Here is a 20,830-nt window from a genome sequence, read left to right on the forward strand (position 1 = left end):
ATCCTCAACCTGAAATCAAGACAGCCTTTGATAGATCATCCACAGCTATGACCAGTCTTTGGCTAAATCTGCATACAATTTTTAAAACAGGAACAGATCCTGACATGGAATTAACATTACAGCCTGCAAACTTTACACATAACACTTGACATAAGGGTAATTCTCTGATTTCTCCCTGTAAAGCATAAAAAGCATTGTGGAGCAGATAGAGGTGTTTAATAGTGGTAGCACAAATTTCAGAGTTTCAGGGAGAAGCAGTGACAGGGTTAAAAGTGCAACAACCAACTAACTTCGTAATCCACCTGAAATAACAGTTACATGCTTGATTTTGTAACAATTAGCACAAAGAACATACCACCAGGCTAACAAGACTTACCACCAGAAACAAAATGTGTCAGCAGCCTTCAACAGCATTTTGTCAATGGACGTTGCTCGGTTGGGTTTAGCACTGCCAGTCCTGGTCAAAACAGTTACCTTTTTCTCAGGCAAACTTTAAATCGGGATGCACAGACAAAACTTGAAGTAACTATATGTCCTTAACAGTCTGTAGGACATGGTAACATGGAGATGACAACTTGACCAGCTACACTCATTCGTCATATTTCAAGTATGACCGATAGTTCTCCATGTTCTCACAGCCTGCACACCAAGATGAATTGCCAAGTGTGATTCTCCTTCAGGAGGCCAGAAAAGGCTTCTCTTTCATTGCTTCCCTTCCCATTACGTACCACACAAAATCTAGAGGCATAAAACTAAGCCAAGGAACAAAGCTGCCAGGAAAAGATGAATGAACAATTCCACTACCCTCATCTTAGCTATCATCGAGGCATTTATACCACTCCACGTAGATTCCAAAGCAAGGCCTAAGCTTTGCTTTTAAAACTGGTTTCACTACTTCTCCCACCCTCCTCTGTTTCTCAGTTTGGACAACAGCAGGTGTTTACAGCAGTCCAACCAGCCACATTACACAGCGTACATCTGAAATGAAGCTCAGGAAAAAAAAACCTGCAAAGAGAACCAAGACTTAAAAGCCCCATCTCATAGATGCATAGATGGTGTGTAGGAGGTGGAAAGAAGCGTTGCTAAATCTGTTACCTTTCCTGTGAATGATGAGCACACCACCCCTTCCAAAAATAGACTATGAAGGAAACATGCTGATGACTGTGAAAAGCAAGTTCACTACCCTGGTTTAGACAGCAGGTCAGGTGTATGTGAACACACACCCTCCTTCAAAGCTACTAGAATAGCTATTACCTTTTTTTTTTTTTTTTTTTTAAGAAGTAAACAGGTGAAATTTACTGGAAGTAATGACGCTTGAAAAAATTAATCCTCATTTCAAGGAGCTGTTCTATAAATTCCAAGCTAACAAAAGGAAACATCTGACATAAAGCTTCTAGAAGAAGTTTCTGTCTTCCACCTGTTGGTCTGACAACCCTGTGCTACACTCTTATCACAACAGCCATCACTAATCCCTCCTGCCCTCGCCCTTTAATGTTCTGCTACACAAATAAATACCTGTTTATAACAGGGCAGTACAGGGCCTGTCTCTGTGCTGTGGGTAGTGAAGACTGTTTAGCTGCTAAACGCATTGACCCAGCACTAAACACAGTAAATGCTCCTCAGACAAATTTCTAAGACCATGGTAGGATGAGGAGAGGGGAAATCATTCTTCCACCTGAGGATCCATTCAAAACACATTTGTATTTACATCACTTTTCCAGTCATGCTTCTCCTGACCTCTCAGAATAATTTTCTCCAGCGAGGGAAATTAATTCAGCCTCCAACTCTCTTTGATCTCTGATCTTCCTCTACAAAATAATTTACATACAGTGTGTCTACCTGAACTCTGTCAGTTATCTCTTGAAGTATTTGTAAGATGAAATATCACATATACAAAATTAAAAGTGACCCAACGATTAAGTGATGCTACTAGGGATCTGAAAAGAGACATTTGTTCAGATCAACTTCACAAAGCATTAGCTAAGGCAGACAGGGGTTAAACAAGCATCTTACAGTGCAATTCTTACATGGCTAAGATATGCTGGGTGTCAACTAATGAACCAAAGCGTTTGATACCACAGCGTAATGTTATTTTTAATTGCCATAAGTATATTAATTAGACAAAGCATAACTGTTTCATGTGCACATTATAAACTGAAATAAATTATACCAAATTGGCCAGTGACTGCATACACACTCAGAATTAAACCACATTATTTCAACACCTTTAAAGTATTCACTGATCATCAATTATTAGCTTAATTACAAGTACTTCACATTAGAAGCCATCAGAAGCTCATAGTCAGTTCTCAATACTATATCTGCTAACAGGTTTTATGGCTTCCAGCTCCCTCCTAAACACCTTCACAAAATTAACAGAAGCTCCAAGTCTTCAAAGTGTTCTCTACCAGCTCAGTTGCCTTTGTCATTTTCTTCCCCAAGCATATTTTGCATTTCTAACTCTAAAAATAATTTTATCTGGACATGATAAGTTGGTTTCAACCACCAGAATCTTCCCTTCTTCAGCTTGAATAGACACTGCCTGTTAGAAATACTGTTTTTATGGATAAGAAAACATTTCTCATGAATGACACTCACCCTGACAGCCTAATAGAATTTTTCACACCACTCCAGGGCAATGCATGTCTGTCTAGACCAGAGTGCACCCTTTGGGCCCTAAAACCATCACAGGGAATTAGTTAGAAAAAAAAAATATAAAAAATCTGCCTGTCTTCTTTACATAAAATAGCACATGAAGAAAGGATTACATTTCACAATGAAGAGGTATACCAAAGGTCAGCCAAAAGAGCCTAGAGCCTTTGTTTTGTCCCACAGCCCCAGAGAAGAAACACGTGTGGCTGATCTAATGCTGGCAGGGTATCAGCTGCTTTCAGTGATGCCCCTTCCATACAAGATGGAGTGGGAGGTGGGACAGAGGGATTAAGCAGCTTCAAAGGCACAAATCCTGGTTTATGGGCTTCTGAAGGAAACGCAGTTACAGACTGCTCCTCTTTCTGTTTGCAGCTAACCTACCAAGCAGGGCAAAATAAGTTATTTATTGGCTGTGTCTCCTCATCTTGACTCTTCTGACCCAAGCCTGGCAAACCTCCACAGCATGTGCTAACAAAGCACCAGCAAACAGCTCAGAAAGCTAACACCAAAAGCTTGGAGGGCAATCAATGTCTAATGTATTTCAGAATCAGGTCTCTGCCTGCTTCACTCTTCCAAAAGTGTATTTTTTTAGAGGACAACTTTAGCAGCTTACACCTCCAGTTTCCTCACAGGGAATATTTCACATTAGACAAGGCACTGGCAAAAAAAAGGTTTGCAATCTAAATTTTCAGATGTATTTCTGAGACATTCAATGTAGCTTTCTCCAGTAACAAATTCCAGTCTCCAGATATATCACAGAAGCTTTTGAAATACTTTGAGACAAGTACTTAAAAACTGAAAAATTATTGCCAATAATCCTTACACAGGCTACTTAAGTTTCTCTAAGGGAGAGATTTAACACGGCTGAAAGCAGTTGGGAGCCAGACAGTTTAATGACAGCTTATTGTAGAAAAGATGGATCATCTCTTTCATTATGTACTAGCAGCTTTGAAAAAATCCCAGACACCCACAGGTTGTGCGTACATGACCTTGCAGGTTATGTAAAAGCTTGTAAGCTTTTATCTATTAACCCACAGATTCTTTAGGAAGTTCTATCAGTGGTCAATATAGCCACCAAAATTATGTATATCATATGCTACTGGTATTTGCTAATTATCACTAGTTTTCATATAAACTTCCTTTCTACTAATAGTAGTAACAACACGGCCAGTAATTAGGTGATCCTAGTAAAGGCATCCTGCCTTTTTTCTTCTTCCCTCTCCTCTTAACCTATAGGTGGGGTTTATACTTTTTGGATTGGTTTTTTTTGTTGTTGTTGGAGGGGGGGTGGTTGGGTTGGGGTTTTTTGGGGAGATGACATAGGATTGATATTCTGAAAATACAGATGAATTTACTTCTCCACAAAGAGGTATTATCTCCACACTTCACTCCTGTATTCTTTTGAAGTATATACAACCCTCATCACCAAATCAATCCAGGACCTCAGTTTGCCACTCGCACCTATTAAGCATCCCATTGCAGTGCTTTGCTGAATACAGGCAGACATAAATACACATAAATACACAGTGCTTTGCCAAAATGTCACTCCAGCACCATAAACTTTCATTGCTAGCTTAAAAAACCTTGCCAGCTGCAGTGTTTGGCTTCTACAATATCGGCAAATGGCAATAGCTATCAACCCAGATCCTCGAGATAATTACTTCCAGATAGGCACTAAATAAATCACATATAAGCTCCTTACCTTCCAAGGCTTACACACTTCATCTTGGCCAGCGAGGAAAGGAACACTGAAACATGGCAGAAGATGCTAAGGACACAATTACTGTAACCCAGTAATGTCTGCAAGCTTATAAAACCTGTACCTTGAGTTGCACAAAAATGCCACTATTAAGTTTGCCCAACTATCATGGGTTACATAAAACTATTTCCCATCTGAAACAGCCAAATCTTTTGCGCAACAGTGGGCAAGAACAGGAATAGTTGGCATGAATATGAATCACCCCCAAACTTAAAACATACTCCTCTTAGCAAGCAGCACCTTCCTGAATATTTAACATGGGATTGGCAACTATTTAGAGCAGGGGGAAAAAAATTACATTTCTGTGAGTAGTGCATGAAACCCCACAGATGGATGCATAGGAAAGACTGGGACACTGAACCAGAACTGGTCCCACGCTAGCCTGGGAGACTTGCATAATGCAATAACCGTACAATCCACTGGGGAGACAAACACAGCAGCCTGGAATATGCTATGGGGGCATACTGGGTTAGTTAAAGAAATTGGAGATGTAGGATATGGGATGTGGAAGAGAGACTGGAGTAAAGAACACAAGATGGAAGAAAGAGCATAGACTGCAGAGAAGCAAACCCTTATAATAATAAACACAAAAGTCAGTCTCCTGGTAAAAGGATGGGAAGCGTCTTTTGCTTCTCCCTCACCAGTTAAAGAAATGAAAAAAAAAAAAAAATGTGTTCTGCTCTTTGTAAATGTTACAAACATTATCTCATTATCACAACATATGAACAACTCCCAGTGAACACTGTATTCACCCTTCTATCAGTTAGCAAACAATTCTTGTTCTTGGAGACCAAGGGAGACAGACACGTTCAGTTTAAGGATGGAGGTACTTTATTTCTCCAGGGTCAAAACTAAATCTGTGGTTGAGAAATTGCTAGAAAACAAAGAGCAATATGATGCCACTCAAAAAGCTCCTCAACTTAATTCCTTCACAGGTAATTAGGAATACATTATGGCCAGAAATAGTGAAGAAGAAGAAGAAGCAGCAGAAGCAGGAAGTAGACTCAGAACATCAATCTGCACTAAAATGTTATCTCACAGCATGAAAGCCATTAGGAAACCAGGAAAACTCACAAGACCTTTACATTAAAATCATATTTGTTCCTGAATTAATGAAGAGCAATAACGTCCAGGATATTTAGATACTATCACACACATTTTCTTCCCTTGTGACTCAAGTCAAGTCCTGCTTAAGTCAGAGATGTCAAAGCACAGAAATGCTCTGACACAGAAAACATGGTCTTCCTTTATATATTGCTATTTTGCCCTCTGAGAAAAAAAAAACACTGACGACATGCCCCACAGCCGGCATTTTCTCTGCTAACCAGGGAGGCCAAGCACAGGTTGCAATTCAAAAATGCTCTCAGCACTTCAACACAGAAACTCCACCTGTTCCCCCCCCCCCCCCCCCCAAGGATTGTTATTTTCTGTGCATATACATCTCTATCTTGCCTAGCCTAATTTTAAATATTTCAAATAGCGGTGTTCAGAGTGAAATAAAATTAAGCTACTCATGTCCAGAAGTGCTACATGAACATGCACATACTTGCTGAGAAGGAAGTGACAGTTGAGATCTTATCATAAAGCAGAACAAAAGCAGAAATGAAGCATGGGATTTCCTTGCTGGCTTTGTGATTTCTGTGGCCTTCCTATTTATCAACCTGTTTTCTGTGGGCATCATTAGCACATTTCACCAAATAAAATCACTTGTCAACATTGAGTCTGCTTCAAGCACTTTGTACTGTTCTTCACAGAGCTGTTACACAGTATCAACATGTACTAAGCTATACATGTAGGATCTGCCCATGTGGAAACACCAAATGAAAACAGAACTCTGTTAATGAAACTGCATTAAATCGCTTCAACCGTAACTGTTGAATTTATTTTGGCAACAAGTCACGAATCATTGACTCAAAGCCACTTGCATTCCAACACAGAGCATTCATACAGGATCATAATGCAATTTCACAAGTCTACTGACATTTGTGCCTCTGTACAACCTAAGACTATTCCTGAGCTTTCCCATCCAAAAAACCATGTGCACTGTCACCAGGGGGAGATTTGACTGCCTACATAAAGCAGATTCAAAACCTTGGTATCACCTGCCTATGGGCACCTTATGATTTATAATGAATCAGAGGTTCCTGTTTCAAGAACATGGATTAGATTTACAGAACTGATTTGTTACAGATGTTTTAATACAATACACCATCATTAATTCCGAGACCAGTAAGAAAGGCCCTACCAAAATAAATCAGTTCAGCTACACCACAATCAAAGAGATATGTCAGCGACAGTCCCAATTCTGTCACAAATTCAAAGAAACAGCTAACAACTGCCTTCTCTTAAGAGAGGTCTTCTGTGATTTAGCTCCTGAGATACATGGGTTCCCTAACAGGGAATCTCTCTCCTCATTCATTCACTCCCAATCCATCTACATACATGAAAAAAGGAAACCGCTAATTGCTGCTAAATATCCTTTATGTTTTGGAGCATCTCTGACACATTATGCATAGTTCAAGAAATAAAACAGTAAGGGGAAAAGTAAAACCTATCTCAGACTATGGGTTCTTCATATGTTACGATTTAAACAGAAATCTGAAAACAAGTATTGTCTGACTGATGTCCAGTTGTGACTACCTGAGCAGGCCTTCTCCTACAAATCACCAAAACACTTTGGCTTCCTTGAGGAAGATTTATTGTCTACTAGTTCCCCTACCAGAAACCACAGTATGCAAGCTTTCCAAACCACTGCTGTAATTGCTCCTACAGATCTAGTATCACATCACAACCATGGTCAGGCTCACCCTGAACCACCAAAAATCCCACCCCTCTGCATTGCACTGCAAGGCAGAACTGGCACTGCTTGGCTCAAGTGTAGAGGGCTAGACCTCTGGCTGCTCAGCAGGCTTGCTAGACATCTAGATTACATATATTTAATCATAAACTTACCCATTCTCTACTGTGACCTTCTATTAAAGCCATAAACTTCAACAAGTAGCTGAGGAGGGTAACTAGATACTGCTGCACCCCTGCAGCCTGCTTGCTCTACAGTGTCTACTGAAAAGCATCAACTCCAGAATGTTACTAAAGTTTCTTCACTTAATTCAAGCTTTGACTTTTTCCTCGTAATAAACTCTAGGGGAGATGAACACACCTGCTTATTCCAAGAAAAGAAAAACAGTTTAAGTCTCATGCAACTCACAGTGATTGTCCTGCTTTTTGCTGGGGACTATTAGCCTTTTGAGACTTCAGCTGGCTAATAGCATAAAGTGTAATGGCAAGGTGGAAAAACTCCCTAATTCCCTTTCTGAAGAAGGAAATTGGCTCTCTCCTCCATAGTTTTTCCTTTGTGTTTTTGAGCTAAGCTTTTCAAGATCGACTCACCTAGACTGGAAAGAAGATGGGGAACAGTGATCCTTGAATGAGCTGAGTGTCCTGTACAGTATACTGATGGTCAGAAAACTAGGAGATATTCATATTCTATCCAAATGCATGGTTCCACCTAAACCCAAATTTTGCCATTATTGCAGCTATTTCCAGAACCTTATTTACAAAAAAAAAATACACTGAAAAAAAGCATCTTAAAAGTTTCAAGAATTTTCCATGTGTGTCCTGGTTTTGGGGGCTGCCGTTCTGGGGCGTGGGCAGGTGGCCATCAGTGAAGTGGCTGCATGGTACTTAGTTGCCAGTCAGGGTTAAACCACAATGTGGCACGTCAGAATTATGGCACCACAGGAAACAAAAATATGCAAAATATATCTCAAAAAGATAAACAGAGACAAAATGAGAAATTGCTTTTTCAAGTACTAAGCAAGGCATTGATATTGTATGCAGGTAGCAAGGGGACTACTGAAACAGTGAAGGGAACTTAAATGTCAGGCATTTAAACTTTGGGGACTGCTACCCAAGATAACTTCAGTAAAAATCAAATGTCAATCCTAAGTTTCTACCTATTTCTATGTAAGATTTCTACAGAAGGATTTCTAAACTGATCTCTGCATTTTTTTTTTAAATCAAACTGTAAAGTGCAAAACCTAAAGATTTCATATTCTGCTTTTTAGAAAAAAAAAGTACAAGTGGTAGGTAATTAAAACTTTCAAACACTGAGCAATCTTAATTTGCAACAAGACAAAACAGAAATCTTGGAAAGATTCTTGCATTTCAAAACCAGGTGTTTAACAAAGCAGAAAAGAAACCTCCATTCTGCCACTGAAAGAGACACAAATTTTCAGAGGCACTTACAGGGCTGGCATCCCTTCTCCCAGTAAGATTGCCCAAATGAACAAGTAATAGCTGGCTGGAGTACATTGTGATACTTGATGTCTTAATCAAAACTGAGTTGCTCTCATCGAAATTAAAAGGTGTTTCATCATGTCTTTATTCTCAGCAGTGCATAATGTCTCATGGTGCTTCCCTGTAAAAAGGATGAAAAAGGCTCCTACACATTGGTATATTATAGTGAATCCCCAAAGTGGATTCACCCTGGCTCTAAGCGATGTATAATGCTCCATGGACAAATTCAGCTGCTCATAAAACTAGCTATTCTGGACAAGAAAAGCATTAAGACAAGAAATGTTCTACACCTGTGGGGTCCACTGCACCGCATGTTCATGATAGAACAGTGTTTGAATTCTAAGAAGTCTCAGGAAATAGAGGCGGGGCAGGGGAGATATACTAAAGTTGCTTTCTGTATCACTTCCATTAGTCTATATTAATTTTCATATTAAATGCAATGAGCAAGGCATTTAAGTTAAATAATACTGTCTATGGAAAACAATGCCTGACGCCTAAATTGACAGTCTTCCCACTCATGGCTGTCTTTTCCTCTGAAAGCTTGGTAATTAAACCAATGAGCTATATTACGTGCTCTGTAAGGATATGATCTACCTGCGTGTTATCTACTGCTGTAATTTTATGTTTGTATTTACACTACTATTTACCGTAACCTTGTTAAATTAAGAGACGCTATAGAAAGAAAAAGGATTTAGGACATATAGATACCAAACACAAACCATATAGATCCCAGACTTGGCAAGGGCAAGACCGGCTACTCTATTTACTTTAGTAAGATCTTCGCATGGTACTCAAAGTACTTCGAGGTTTCAGCCTACTGGGGATTTTGGTGCTAGAATAGCATGAAGTTACTCATCATGGAAATCATAGAACTTACCAACTGATTTATTCTTGAGAGGCTAGAGAACCAAATGACATTAATTTAGTGAGGTTAAGAACTTCAACGAGTGAATTACCTAGCTCAAAATAATAAACTTTGTAATCCGTATTTTCTTCTCAGGCAGTGCTATATACTAGACAGTCACTAGCTAGTATGCCTCCATATGAACATGTATATGTTCATGCTGAGCTGAAGGTATAATATTCAAATGATTTCACAGCTTTCTTAACTCAGGAAGAAACCATGCTCATTCCTACAGCAAATGCAATCATCATTAATATATATTTTTTAAACTCCATTAATTTAGAAGCACACTCACGCTGTACACAGAAATAAAACATACACAGGGACAGAATAAATTCAAAAGAAATGTTTCATCTGTATAACCCACTACCTCAGCTTATCACCTTCTCTTAACAGAGAGGAGAAAGCATGAAGGAGAGAAGCAATGTATTTTCTGCTTCCAGAAAGAGTCCCAGTGTTTAAAATAACAGTATTATTATGAGCCAGTTTTTAAAATTAGGCTCAAATTTACAACTAGTTTATGAAGAGTTAGCCCATTTTTAATCGGCTGTATGCTAAATGCTAGTATGCATTAGAAATAATTTGTGAGTACATGCATGCTGGCAACATACGAAAGAAGTTCTGGAATCTAAATAATCCTCAGAGTTGTTTTGCATTTATTAAAATGCTGCTTGCAGTATGTGAACCCTTTTATTATTAATTCAAGCCTGCTAACTGCCACTACCCTTGCTGTGTTAAGCAGTGAGTTTCTGCCAAAGCATAAATCCCCTGGCGAGTCCTCACATGGGCACTATCAAGTCAGCCTTCTCATTCACCCGTCTCAGCTGTCACTCTGCACTGCCTGCTTACACCGGCTGTGGGGTGGGGAGGTGACAGCGTGGTGTGACAGCAGCCCTCCAGCCTGGCCTCAGCTGCATGGTTAAACCTGTGCTTCATGGTTCAAAGCACATCAGTATTAAAGGCTGCACTAGGCAATCTTAGACAAGCTTCTTGAGAAGGCATTTTACCAAAAATCTGCTTAGTAATTTCCTTTGCCTAAATATCGTTGTATCCACAGATAAAGAAACATGAGTGCTTTCAGCTAGCTGAAAGTCATAACCAGATTTCCATCACGGCACAAGAAAAATGCCAGTTACCATGCAAGACTGCAGGCTGTCACACAGGTGAGCAGATCATTAGTAACAGATCCCAGATAGGCTTCCAGACACATTTGGAAGCAGCTGATCCCAGCAAGGTGCAGGGACTTGGACTTGATGATCCTTGTGGGTCCCTTCGCGCTTGAGACATTGTATGATTCTGTATTTATTTCACAGTCCCTGACCCTGTAATTGATGGCAAATAAGTGAACTCCTCCAGCAGTGTGGAGGTTGAGTTTATAGCAGTTCAGAGGAATAACTCAGGTTGGGAGGGGCCTCAGGAGGTCACTTTGCTACATTCAGTTGGAGGATTTGGACTTGATTACGCAGGTCCATGTGAACTGGAAGAAATAATTTGCCACAAATTTAGAAGCCAACTAAAACAACAGATTATTTGCTATTGCCTGTCAGCTGTCTGTATCTGTAATCATGCTTCTATCCACTTTCAATGGACAAGCTTCATTTACAATTCCCTATCAAATCCCATGACTTGCTTACACTATGAAAGCAAGTTAAGTGTTTATCTTGCACGTGGGATATACAGACATTTGCTTTAGAACGACTCCAAATAGATGCCCACAGGAAGAATAACCTGCCAAAGGCATTGGCTAGTCATGCTGAAGCTCAAGGAATAAATTTGCTCATCGTGGTCTCTTATTCCCAGTTTAGAGTAGACTAAAGATATCACAGCCTTCAAAGATGTAACCTTACAGAGATAAAATACACAAAGTTACATTGTTATTTCAATCATATGCCTGGTTGGCACCTTCTCTTATTTCAGCAAGGCTCACCCTGTTTCCCCACTGGTATTCTGAATGCCCACACCTGGACCCCACCCAACCGCCAGTTTACCTGGAAAATCCATGAAAAACATCTCATGTGCCTCTGAACTGCACAGGAATGCAAAAAATACTAGGTTTTAGGATACCTTTACGTGATTCAATTTTGATGTTAACATTTTTGAAATGGCTACTCATCACTTGCAAAACCAGTAAGAGACAGGGTGCAGAGCAGTCTGTGAGCCACAGATACTAATCAGGTAGATGGCCATACTGCATAGATGACCAAGTATCCCAGTCCAAAAAAGGCCAGTACCAAGAATCAAATGAATGATTTTGTGTGTCTAAAGAACAAAGCACCAGTTCCAAATAATGATGCTATTTATAGGACTGTGGAATCATATGCATGTACATTATGGACATTCTTTCATTTCACAGATGTGATTTTATTCTGTTACAGCCATCATGACTCATATTTAAGCTTTACAATATACAGAACATAATTAAAGTCAGCAGAAAGTCAGAGATTTGCTTCATACTTTATAATTATAAGGATCTATACATATATATTAATATTAAGATAACAAATATTAGATATGGTCAATACTGAAGTAGGTAATTGCATAATACAGCAATGATTATCCTCATGACGCTGTGTTTGAAAAGCTATGAAAAGAATATTCTCAGCACAAAACTATGAAAGAGCTTTAGCAGGGTATGGACTACTCTGGCCATGCCATACTCATGTATTCCCCTGGCAGTGCATTTAAACTTCATTTTGTAAATCCACAGTATAGCTTATACAAAGGATCATGGCCATATCAAAAGCAACATTTTACTTATAGCTGAACAAAATAGGACTAAAAACCCTCCCAGGAAAACTGCTTTGAAAAAGAACAAAACTGCTTGTGAGATGTTTTCAAGATCAATTCACCACAGTTGACTGAATGCCTACCACAACCTAACAACCCTTTTTTCCTTCCAAACTAAAGCACCAATAGGATTTGTCAGACAGACAGGAATATACCTCAATAACAGATAAGGACAAGGAAGACTTCTTAAGGATTCAATTTTACCAGCTCCTCTGGACTGGAAATAAGATAAACCATAGAACTTCTTCATGCTAAATCCATTGCGCCCACATTTTTGTGCAAATACTAATATTCTTCATAATCCTACTGTTTTATAATACTTAAATGTTCACACACAAAACAGCACAAAAGGAAGCGCTTGTCTCTTCTAGGTTACTTTTGCCTCTGAACAACACTATACACATTTTGGAAAGCATCATTCCCACCAGCTATCTGTAGTCACTGTTCACCAAGTGCAAGTGGAAGACTGTAACTGCAGCGTATCAGCAACAAAACTGTAGTAACACTTGATATTGTGCAAATACTTCATGTTCACTTCAGTGCTGGAATAAAAACATCTACAGAGTGCTTTATGGCATGAGCTAGAGCAAAGTTAATCTGAAGAGTTCAGAACAGTTTGGAGGCATTTTTGAGTTAGTGTCACTGTATTAACAGAAAAAACTCTCCTGCTAAATCTTGACTTTAGATGCAATGTATCTAACCAGTTAGTGGACTGGTGCACACACCCTTCTGGCTCGTTCATCTGCAGAGGATACAAATCGTAAACCTGAGATTTGCTGTTTGACCTTTCAGATTAAGCAGGTTGCTTTTCAATGCTGAGTTATTTGTAAAAATAGTTATCTTTCCATGAAACTGTACAGCCATCCTACAGCTGCTGGCCCTCACTAGAGGCTGCTGAGTTCAGAATCGCCACTAGATCACACTTTAAACCATGACCCAAATTTGCGAAGACTTTTCAGAATAGCAAAGTTCCATGCCCAATCCTACTCAAGTTCCCAAATCCTGCAAGTCACTCAAAATACAAGCCATAAACAGTAGACATTTTCTTTGCTGTTCATTTGTTTAACGTAACACAAATCATCCCGCATTCAATACCACTGACACTGCATCTGACCCCCAGTTCAGGGAGACCACTCATAGTTCATTTTTTCTTCTGGAAAAGGCTGTAAATAAACAAACCTGTTTGGCCAACTGATCCTTCTTCACCAAGCCAGTGGCTGCAGCAATGTTCCCTGCTCCTTCCACCGTCTTCTGGGCCACTGCTGTCACTCCTGTCACCACAGCTCCCCCAACATTAGACACTTGCTCTTTGGTCTTCTCAGCCACTGAGGAAAAGCAGAAGATGGAAAAACACTTTAGGGCTCCGGGACCTGTAAGTTTTTCAGAAAATCGTATCTATCACTGAGAGCCCAACATCATGAAGAGCAGTAAGGCCATTATCCTTTATGCACCCCAAGCGGATCTTAAAGAAATGAGACTATCCATCTGGTAACACTGCAGCAGCAGAAGTAAAAATAAACCTTATCTGCAGCTCAATTTCTTTCATGTGAAAGATGTTTGACATTTTCATTCATGTCTAGCTGTACTTTAGGGAAGAACAGTCATTACCTAAGGGCCATTATTACACCCAACTTACTGTGTAATGTATAACAATTGCACTCAATATATCCCAGTTTGGAAATGCATTCCAATTAATCCACCAAACACCTGCTGCACATTACAGGGCATGGAAGACAAGATTTGTTTACATTAGACTCAAAAGCCACTGATTATTCCTTTATTTTTATTTTTTTAAATATACTTGATTAAAAAGCAGAGCTACTGTGGCTCAGCCAGATAATCTCAAATACAACCTTTTATCTGATTGAGATTTTTGCCCCACTGCTGATGCATCCATCTATAACATACTAATCTAAAAAAAAACGGTGAATGCCAAAGCAAACTGGATTAACAGCTAACTTCCAAGCTCCAGGGAAAAAACAACTCATTTAGCCCACATATATATCAGCAGTTGCCATTCTGCCTTTCAGAATATCACTGGGTTCTTTCTGCTCATCCATCCCCAAGGGCTCTTTCTGACAGCAGCTTGCACTGTAGTGCAACCACTCTACGAAAAGAGATGGGAGGGATGACTTCATCCCTAAAAGTTACACAGCCAGATTTTCAGAAAAAAAACCCCACCTTTACTCAACTAAACAAGGGACTCCTCTTCAAAACCATCCAGATCATATTTTGTAATTCTAACTAATGCTACGCTGTCCTCCAGCCCAAATGCAGTCAGATCCATCAAATGTATTCATAGCTCTGCACCCTTTACGAGCATGGGATGGATTCTGCTTGGCAGATAGGCCACCCTTTCAGAGACACAAAGAGAGGACTTTCTATGGATAAATTAAATTTCTTTAATTCCTTACATAAAGAGTATCAGCTGTCCATATCACAGGGCACACCGCATACATTGTTATGATTGACATTAAATAACAACAATTAGGAAAAAGCTAGAAAGGTAAACAATGTGCCTAGTACATGATTTTTATTAAAAACCCAAATAATAAACACCTGCTGACTGAAAATGGAGGCAGATCATTTAACACTCATTCTAACTAACTTAAGGTGAAAAGTTAGCAACCAGCTGAGTATTACCTTTGTTATGACCAAACCCAGGAGCTTTCACTATAGAGCAGGACAAAGGACTACCATTATCTGAAACTAGAAACAATAAAGTCTGTTCCAAATACCTTCCAACCTACACATGCTCATAAGACACAAATTCACAAGAAATTTCATTGTATCCATCCAGTACTCTATTGCCATACTTTTTCGAGAAAAAAAAAAAAAAAAAAAGTGGGTTTTGCTGAAAAGCAAATGTTGCCATCAGGGAAGGTTTGACATAATGCTAGCAAGTGCAGAAAGACATCTAGTAAGATGCCCCACTTGATTATTACCAGCTAAAGACTACAAAAAGCTCTGGGTTCTACAGATAAAATTTATATACTAAGTTTTTCATTAGTGCTTACAAACACATAACTTAAAGTGTGCATCCTAGTAACATGTTATATCTTCCAAATAATGTTAAGATCTGATTGTGCATGCAGTCCTTCAGAAACAGAGTAATACTATGAGACAGAAACTTGTTAACACTTTCATATTATTCAGAATGGCAAGAAGAAATCTCAAGCAGAACTATGTAAAAAGATTATCATCTTCCAAAAATACATTTTAAGATGATATTCTCTAAGAAATTAAAAGAATTGAAGAAAAACAGATAAGTCTTTCCCGTAAGTTTCAGTATTGCTTTTTTATTTTTCTTCTGTCTTATTCCTGTTCTGGGAGAGTAGGAAAAAAGAAAACAAAACCAAGATAAAATATATCTATATATATATAAATCAGTGTTCTTTTCATACATATTTTCTTCTGGTTTGGTTTTTTTTTTTTGTATGGAAGTGACATAAACTGTTTTGAAAACTCCCTTTTCCAAAACACATTGAACAGCAGAACATTTAAAAGAGACAAATTCAGCAGGCTTAATGCTGGAAAAGGATCACATGCTCAGCTGCTCTTCAGCAGAGTCCCCCCTTCTGATAAAAGGATAAAGCATGGCTGCACTATGTTCATTGTTAATAGTCATAATCAGTTTCATTATCTCAAGTTCTTAACAAGCTGCATGTCAAAAGAAAAATATCAAGACATAAAAGTAAAATTGAGTGCACTGTGGATGCTGCAATATAAACCCTCTAATTCCCAATACCATTATTAAACCTACATTTCTCAGACTACGTTGTCATGGCAAGTATGACCACCTACCAAGAGCGACTAGCCAGTGGCTGCTGTTCCCACAATTAAAGTGTTTTGGGAAGGTTCTGTCTGAAGTCTGTTTTCTCCTCCCACAAACACATTAATCTAGGAAAGGCATGCAAACAAAACAAAAGAAGCAATGAATCAGGCCACTAACCTGTCTAGTAGCACAACAACAAGATACCTGATAAATATACTGCTTTTGTTACTACTTTTAAGATTGCTGCTTGGTTTGGTCATGGTTTAACCCCAACCAGCAACTAAGCACCACTCTGCCATGCACTCACTCCCCCTCTCAGCAGGGTGGGGGGGAAGAGAACTGGAAGGGTGAAAGTGAGAAAAGTTGTGGTTTGAGTTAAGAACAGTTTAATAATTGAAATAGTAACAATCACAAATTATCATGGAAAGGAAAATAACAAAGAAAGATTAAAAAAACCCAGAAAAGACAAGTGATGCAAAAAGAGTTGGTCACCACCAACCAACTGATGCCCAGGCAGTCTCTGAGCAGCAGCCCCCCCCAGCCAACCGCCTGCCTAGTTTTATTTCTGAATAATAGGACAGCATCATATGGTCAGGGACATCCCTTTGGTCACTTGGGGTCAGCTGTCCCAGCTGTGTCCCCTCCTGAATTCTTGTGCTCCCCCAGCCTGCTCGCTGGTGGGGTGGCTGAGTGGCAGAAAAGACCTTGGCTCTGTGCAGGTGCTGCTCAGCAATGACTGAAACATCCTCGTGTTATCAACACTGTTTCCAGCACAAATCCAAAACACAGCACCATCCTAGCTACCGCAAAGAAAATTAACTCTGCCCCAGCCAAAACCAGCACACGACATAGCATAAGCAAGCTGATGCAGGAGGTACCATGAAAGCTCTCTCATACACTGCTTCAGAAATCAGAGCCATGAAAATAAATCCAGAAAAGTCTACACAGCACAGATTCCCAAAAGCACTCATATTAGCAAGAGAAAGACAGTCTTCTTTCATGTCTCTTAAGGAATACCTAAATACCAAAGTCCCTATTACCAGAGTGACTGTGTAAATAAACTCCAGCCTAGTGACCCTTCAGCTCTGAAACCCCAGGGAGAGGAGAATTAAAAACAAAACAGGTTTCCAGTCTCATGTATTTTATCACTTACACTAAGCAGGGAAACAAAACCAGTTAAAAATGCAGGGAGTTGATACAGACGAGTCAAATCAATCTGAATACCAGGCTGTTTAATGATCTTAAGCCATTAAGTCTTTGTAAAGTTGATGCCTACTTTGCATAATGGTGCTGAGAAACAGAGTAAACAAGCCTCTGCACGGTTCTGCTGTGCTGTGGCCAGATTACATCTATCCATCCGTGCAGAGACTGTCCACTCCAGTAAATGGTCCTGGGATGGTGTACAATGACCCTGCCAAGGCTAACTTTGAAATTGAAGTTCGAACACTGATGACAGCACTGTGCAAAAATTACTATCATTAAAGCTTTCTTTTCCCTACTTATTATAGGCAACTGGGTAACAGGATATCAATGTGAAACCTCTGGAGCAATTCCTAATGAGAACTAGTTACTTTCAATTTCAAAAAGCAATAGATGAAAACGGCAGGATTTCTCTGAATTAATAAAATTACTCTTACTGCGCTAAATATACCTTTGAACATGAATTTCAGACAATAAGGCTGTCTTCGGTACTTAAAAGAATTAATTTACAAAGAAGCCATAAATACATTGGGGTTTCCTTAATTCATACAATTTACCGTAAGATACCTAACAGAGTTAAAACAAACACAACAGGAATACCAATTACTAAGAACATTAAGAACAAGAATGATCAGATAAAAGAATTAAGCAAAACACTTGACTGTCTCATAACTGTGGACATTGTGTCTTGACTCAGCTTCAGGAAATGGACACATAGCTGATGTATCAAGGGCTTTTTGGCCCTCATCTTTTGTACAAACCAGTGCTTTACTTTGATTTTCAGGACATGGAGTGTAAATATTTCATTTCTGATACTGGACATTTCTGGACACTTATCCCTAGGAGATAAGCAAGATGGATGAATTATGCATTTACAGTCAAAGGCCAGTAGACATGTTAATTAGGGAGGCAAGTCAGATATGCAGCTAACACCCCATCAAATCAATAAGCAGAACTGCTTCATCTTCAGAAGTTCTGAGAAAGGGTGATCTGACAAGTAACAGGCTCACCGTATTCCTGTGAATCACAACCGGGTATCCTCATTTTACAGTGTCTCAGTGTTACTAAACTTGGTACAATCAGGTCACATTTTATTTAAAGCAAGAAATATCTCAGTCTAGTATTCCTCTGTTTGAAAACAAACTGACCAAAAAGCCTATTTAGTTGTTCAGCACTTGAGCGTGTGTCAGCTCCCAGTCCCTTCACCAGCAAAGGGTTTTGAACAACAAACTACTCAAAAACAGCAAAGCTAGCAAGACCTTGGAGCTCAGACAGGAAAGAAAGGACTGACTGCACTACTGTGAACACACACTCACTTTGATCTGTGACTCTAGCTTGCATTTGACTGCCTCCAACCTCTTGAATAATTTTTATTCACATAAAGTGTACTATTTCACCTGAGGTTTCACATGACATTAACTCCCTGGCGCATCGTAAGATCACCAGAACTGGCGAACTCCTAGTCCTGTGGAAAGAGACAAGTAGGTCTTTACAAGTGCCCTGAAAGGCAGTCTTCTCACATCAACTTTAAAAGCATTGATTTAAATGGATTGGATTTCTAAGACAACTTCACTAGCATTTCTCAGTGTCTTCATATTATGTCTTACAGCATCACTAGAGTGCACCCACATCTGGCTTTACCTGCCTTCTCTGCTTGCCAGAACCACTCTTCACAGAGTAAATTTTTTTAAAGTTTTTTATTTGTAAAATATATGCCCAAGCAATTCCTCTGTCTTACACTACCAAACCCATGATGTTTCATTTTAGAAACCATGCTCTCTGGATTTTGTATTGTCTTCTCTTCTCACTGCCACATTTCAACATGTATGTCCTCTATTCATTTTTCCATTTTCATTCAACAGTCAAACGCCTCTCAAACAGTTTACTAGAGCAGAAGGAAGCAAACTGTGGCACAGAACCCATTATTCCCAAGCTTTGGGTGTTCCACTTTCTGTCACCCACTTCCTAAAGTAGGTGAGCAGTCACCACTGTTTTGCCTAAAATTTGCAGTAACATGTCTGCATTTTCTATTCACAGGCCCAGCACGTAACGTGCTCTCCTTATGTTCGGCTTTACAGCCTGTTTTGCACCTTCCAGAACAAAATTTATCATCTTTCCAAACCTGTCAAAAATTATTTTCATCTACTTAAATTTCCTGTCTTCACTACACATAGTGCAATCAGATAAAGATGGATACTTGCAGCATTCAAGGTCAGTTGTTTCTCAGGACAACAAAAAGAAGTTCCCCACTAAGATAGCCTCCTACAGAGTCCCAGTGCTTCAGCAAGTTTCACATGTGCGAACGCCATTGACTTTTATTCTATCACAGCTCAGCTTGGTGAACATCACCTCTATTAACTTGCTTGCTAGTGCTGTCAGTTGCCATTCCCACCTCTGTATGATCTGTATCATCCCATGTGTGACGTTATTAGATAAATGTGCCTCAAACCTCATTCTACTGCAATCCTCTACTGGTTACAGTAATGATCCCTCCGAATATTTCTCTTAATTGAGGTCTAACAAGCTGGGATTTCAAACCTCCTAACAACAGCCTGCACTTTCAGCCTGAGGCTAAACTCTGAGGGACTATCATAGATGTTCCGTTCAGTTTTGTTACTAAAAATACTCTTGACTGACTCCTCCACCATTTATTTGGGTTGCGATATTACGTACTGCCATTTGGTGTACCTACACTTGTTTATCCTTTGCATTGGCTTACATGAACACAGGTGAATGATACAAAAGCTATACACAGAACAGAAAGAAGAAATCCTTTTCTACTCCCATACTTGTTTGTTTTCTAATTTCTTAGGGGAAAAACCACCTTAAATTTCTTCACCAGACATTTTCTTCGCATCCCTAGAAATCCCATATTCTGCAGCAGAAAATTACGTGTTCTGTTCAATACACTATGGTCCACTGAGGCTTTCCTGCACTCTGTGGAGACCAAAAAGACCTCCATTCATTTTGCCATTTACTACAAATTACTGGCTACTGGTTTCAGTTCATACCTAAAGATGATCCCTGAAAATCTATTTAAAAATGCAAATTTACACTTTTTCAGTGTAGAAATGCTAATGTGAATATACATACCCAGCCAGCATTAACTTCAAAGTCTGAAAGTGCTGTTGCTACTGAAAGATTAGGCAGTTACAAAAAACATTTCAAAACTCTCACAACTGCAACAAATTCAAATCAGTTTATCGAAACTGAGATCATCTGCTTTCCTACAAGCCATTTCCCTTCTATCCTCCCACCCAAGCAACTCCAGTGGGACACGCTGATGAGTCACAAGAGTCCTTCAGGAACGGTGGTGGCGATGGGGCACACCCACACCACACTAGCAGCATGAGTCCGGGCACAGCAAGCACACCTTACCCGAAAACCACACTGTGTGTTGTTGGAAACAAGTGTCAGGCTGGAATCAAGACCCACTAAGAGCACAGGTGGTGCTTGG

General features: G+C 39.5%; 1 protein-coding gene across 3 annotated transcripts in view; it reads right to left on the reverse strand.

Annotated features, from left to right (window-relative positions):
• SNCA (synuclein alpha) overlaps positions 1-20,830 on the reverse strand; it is a 71,148-nt gene that overhangs the window by 39,825 nt on the left and 10,493 nt on the right. For all 3 annotated transcript variants that reach the window (XM_037379331.1, XM_037379341.1, XM_037379350.1), the window contains exon 4: positions 13,578-13,723. In XM_037379331.1, coding sequence (XP_037235228.1) covers positions 13,578-13,723 — 146 coding nt within the window. The remainder of the gene's footprint in view (positions 1-13,577; positions 13,724-20,830) is intronic.

The sequence above is a fragment of the Falco rusticolus genome, chromosome 1 (assembly GCF_015220075.1).
Source record: "Falco rusticolus isolate bFalRus1 chromosome 1, bFalRus1.pri, whole genome shotgun sequence".
NCBI lineage: Eukaryota > Metazoa > Chordata > Aves > Falconiformes > Falconidae > Falco > Falco rusticolus.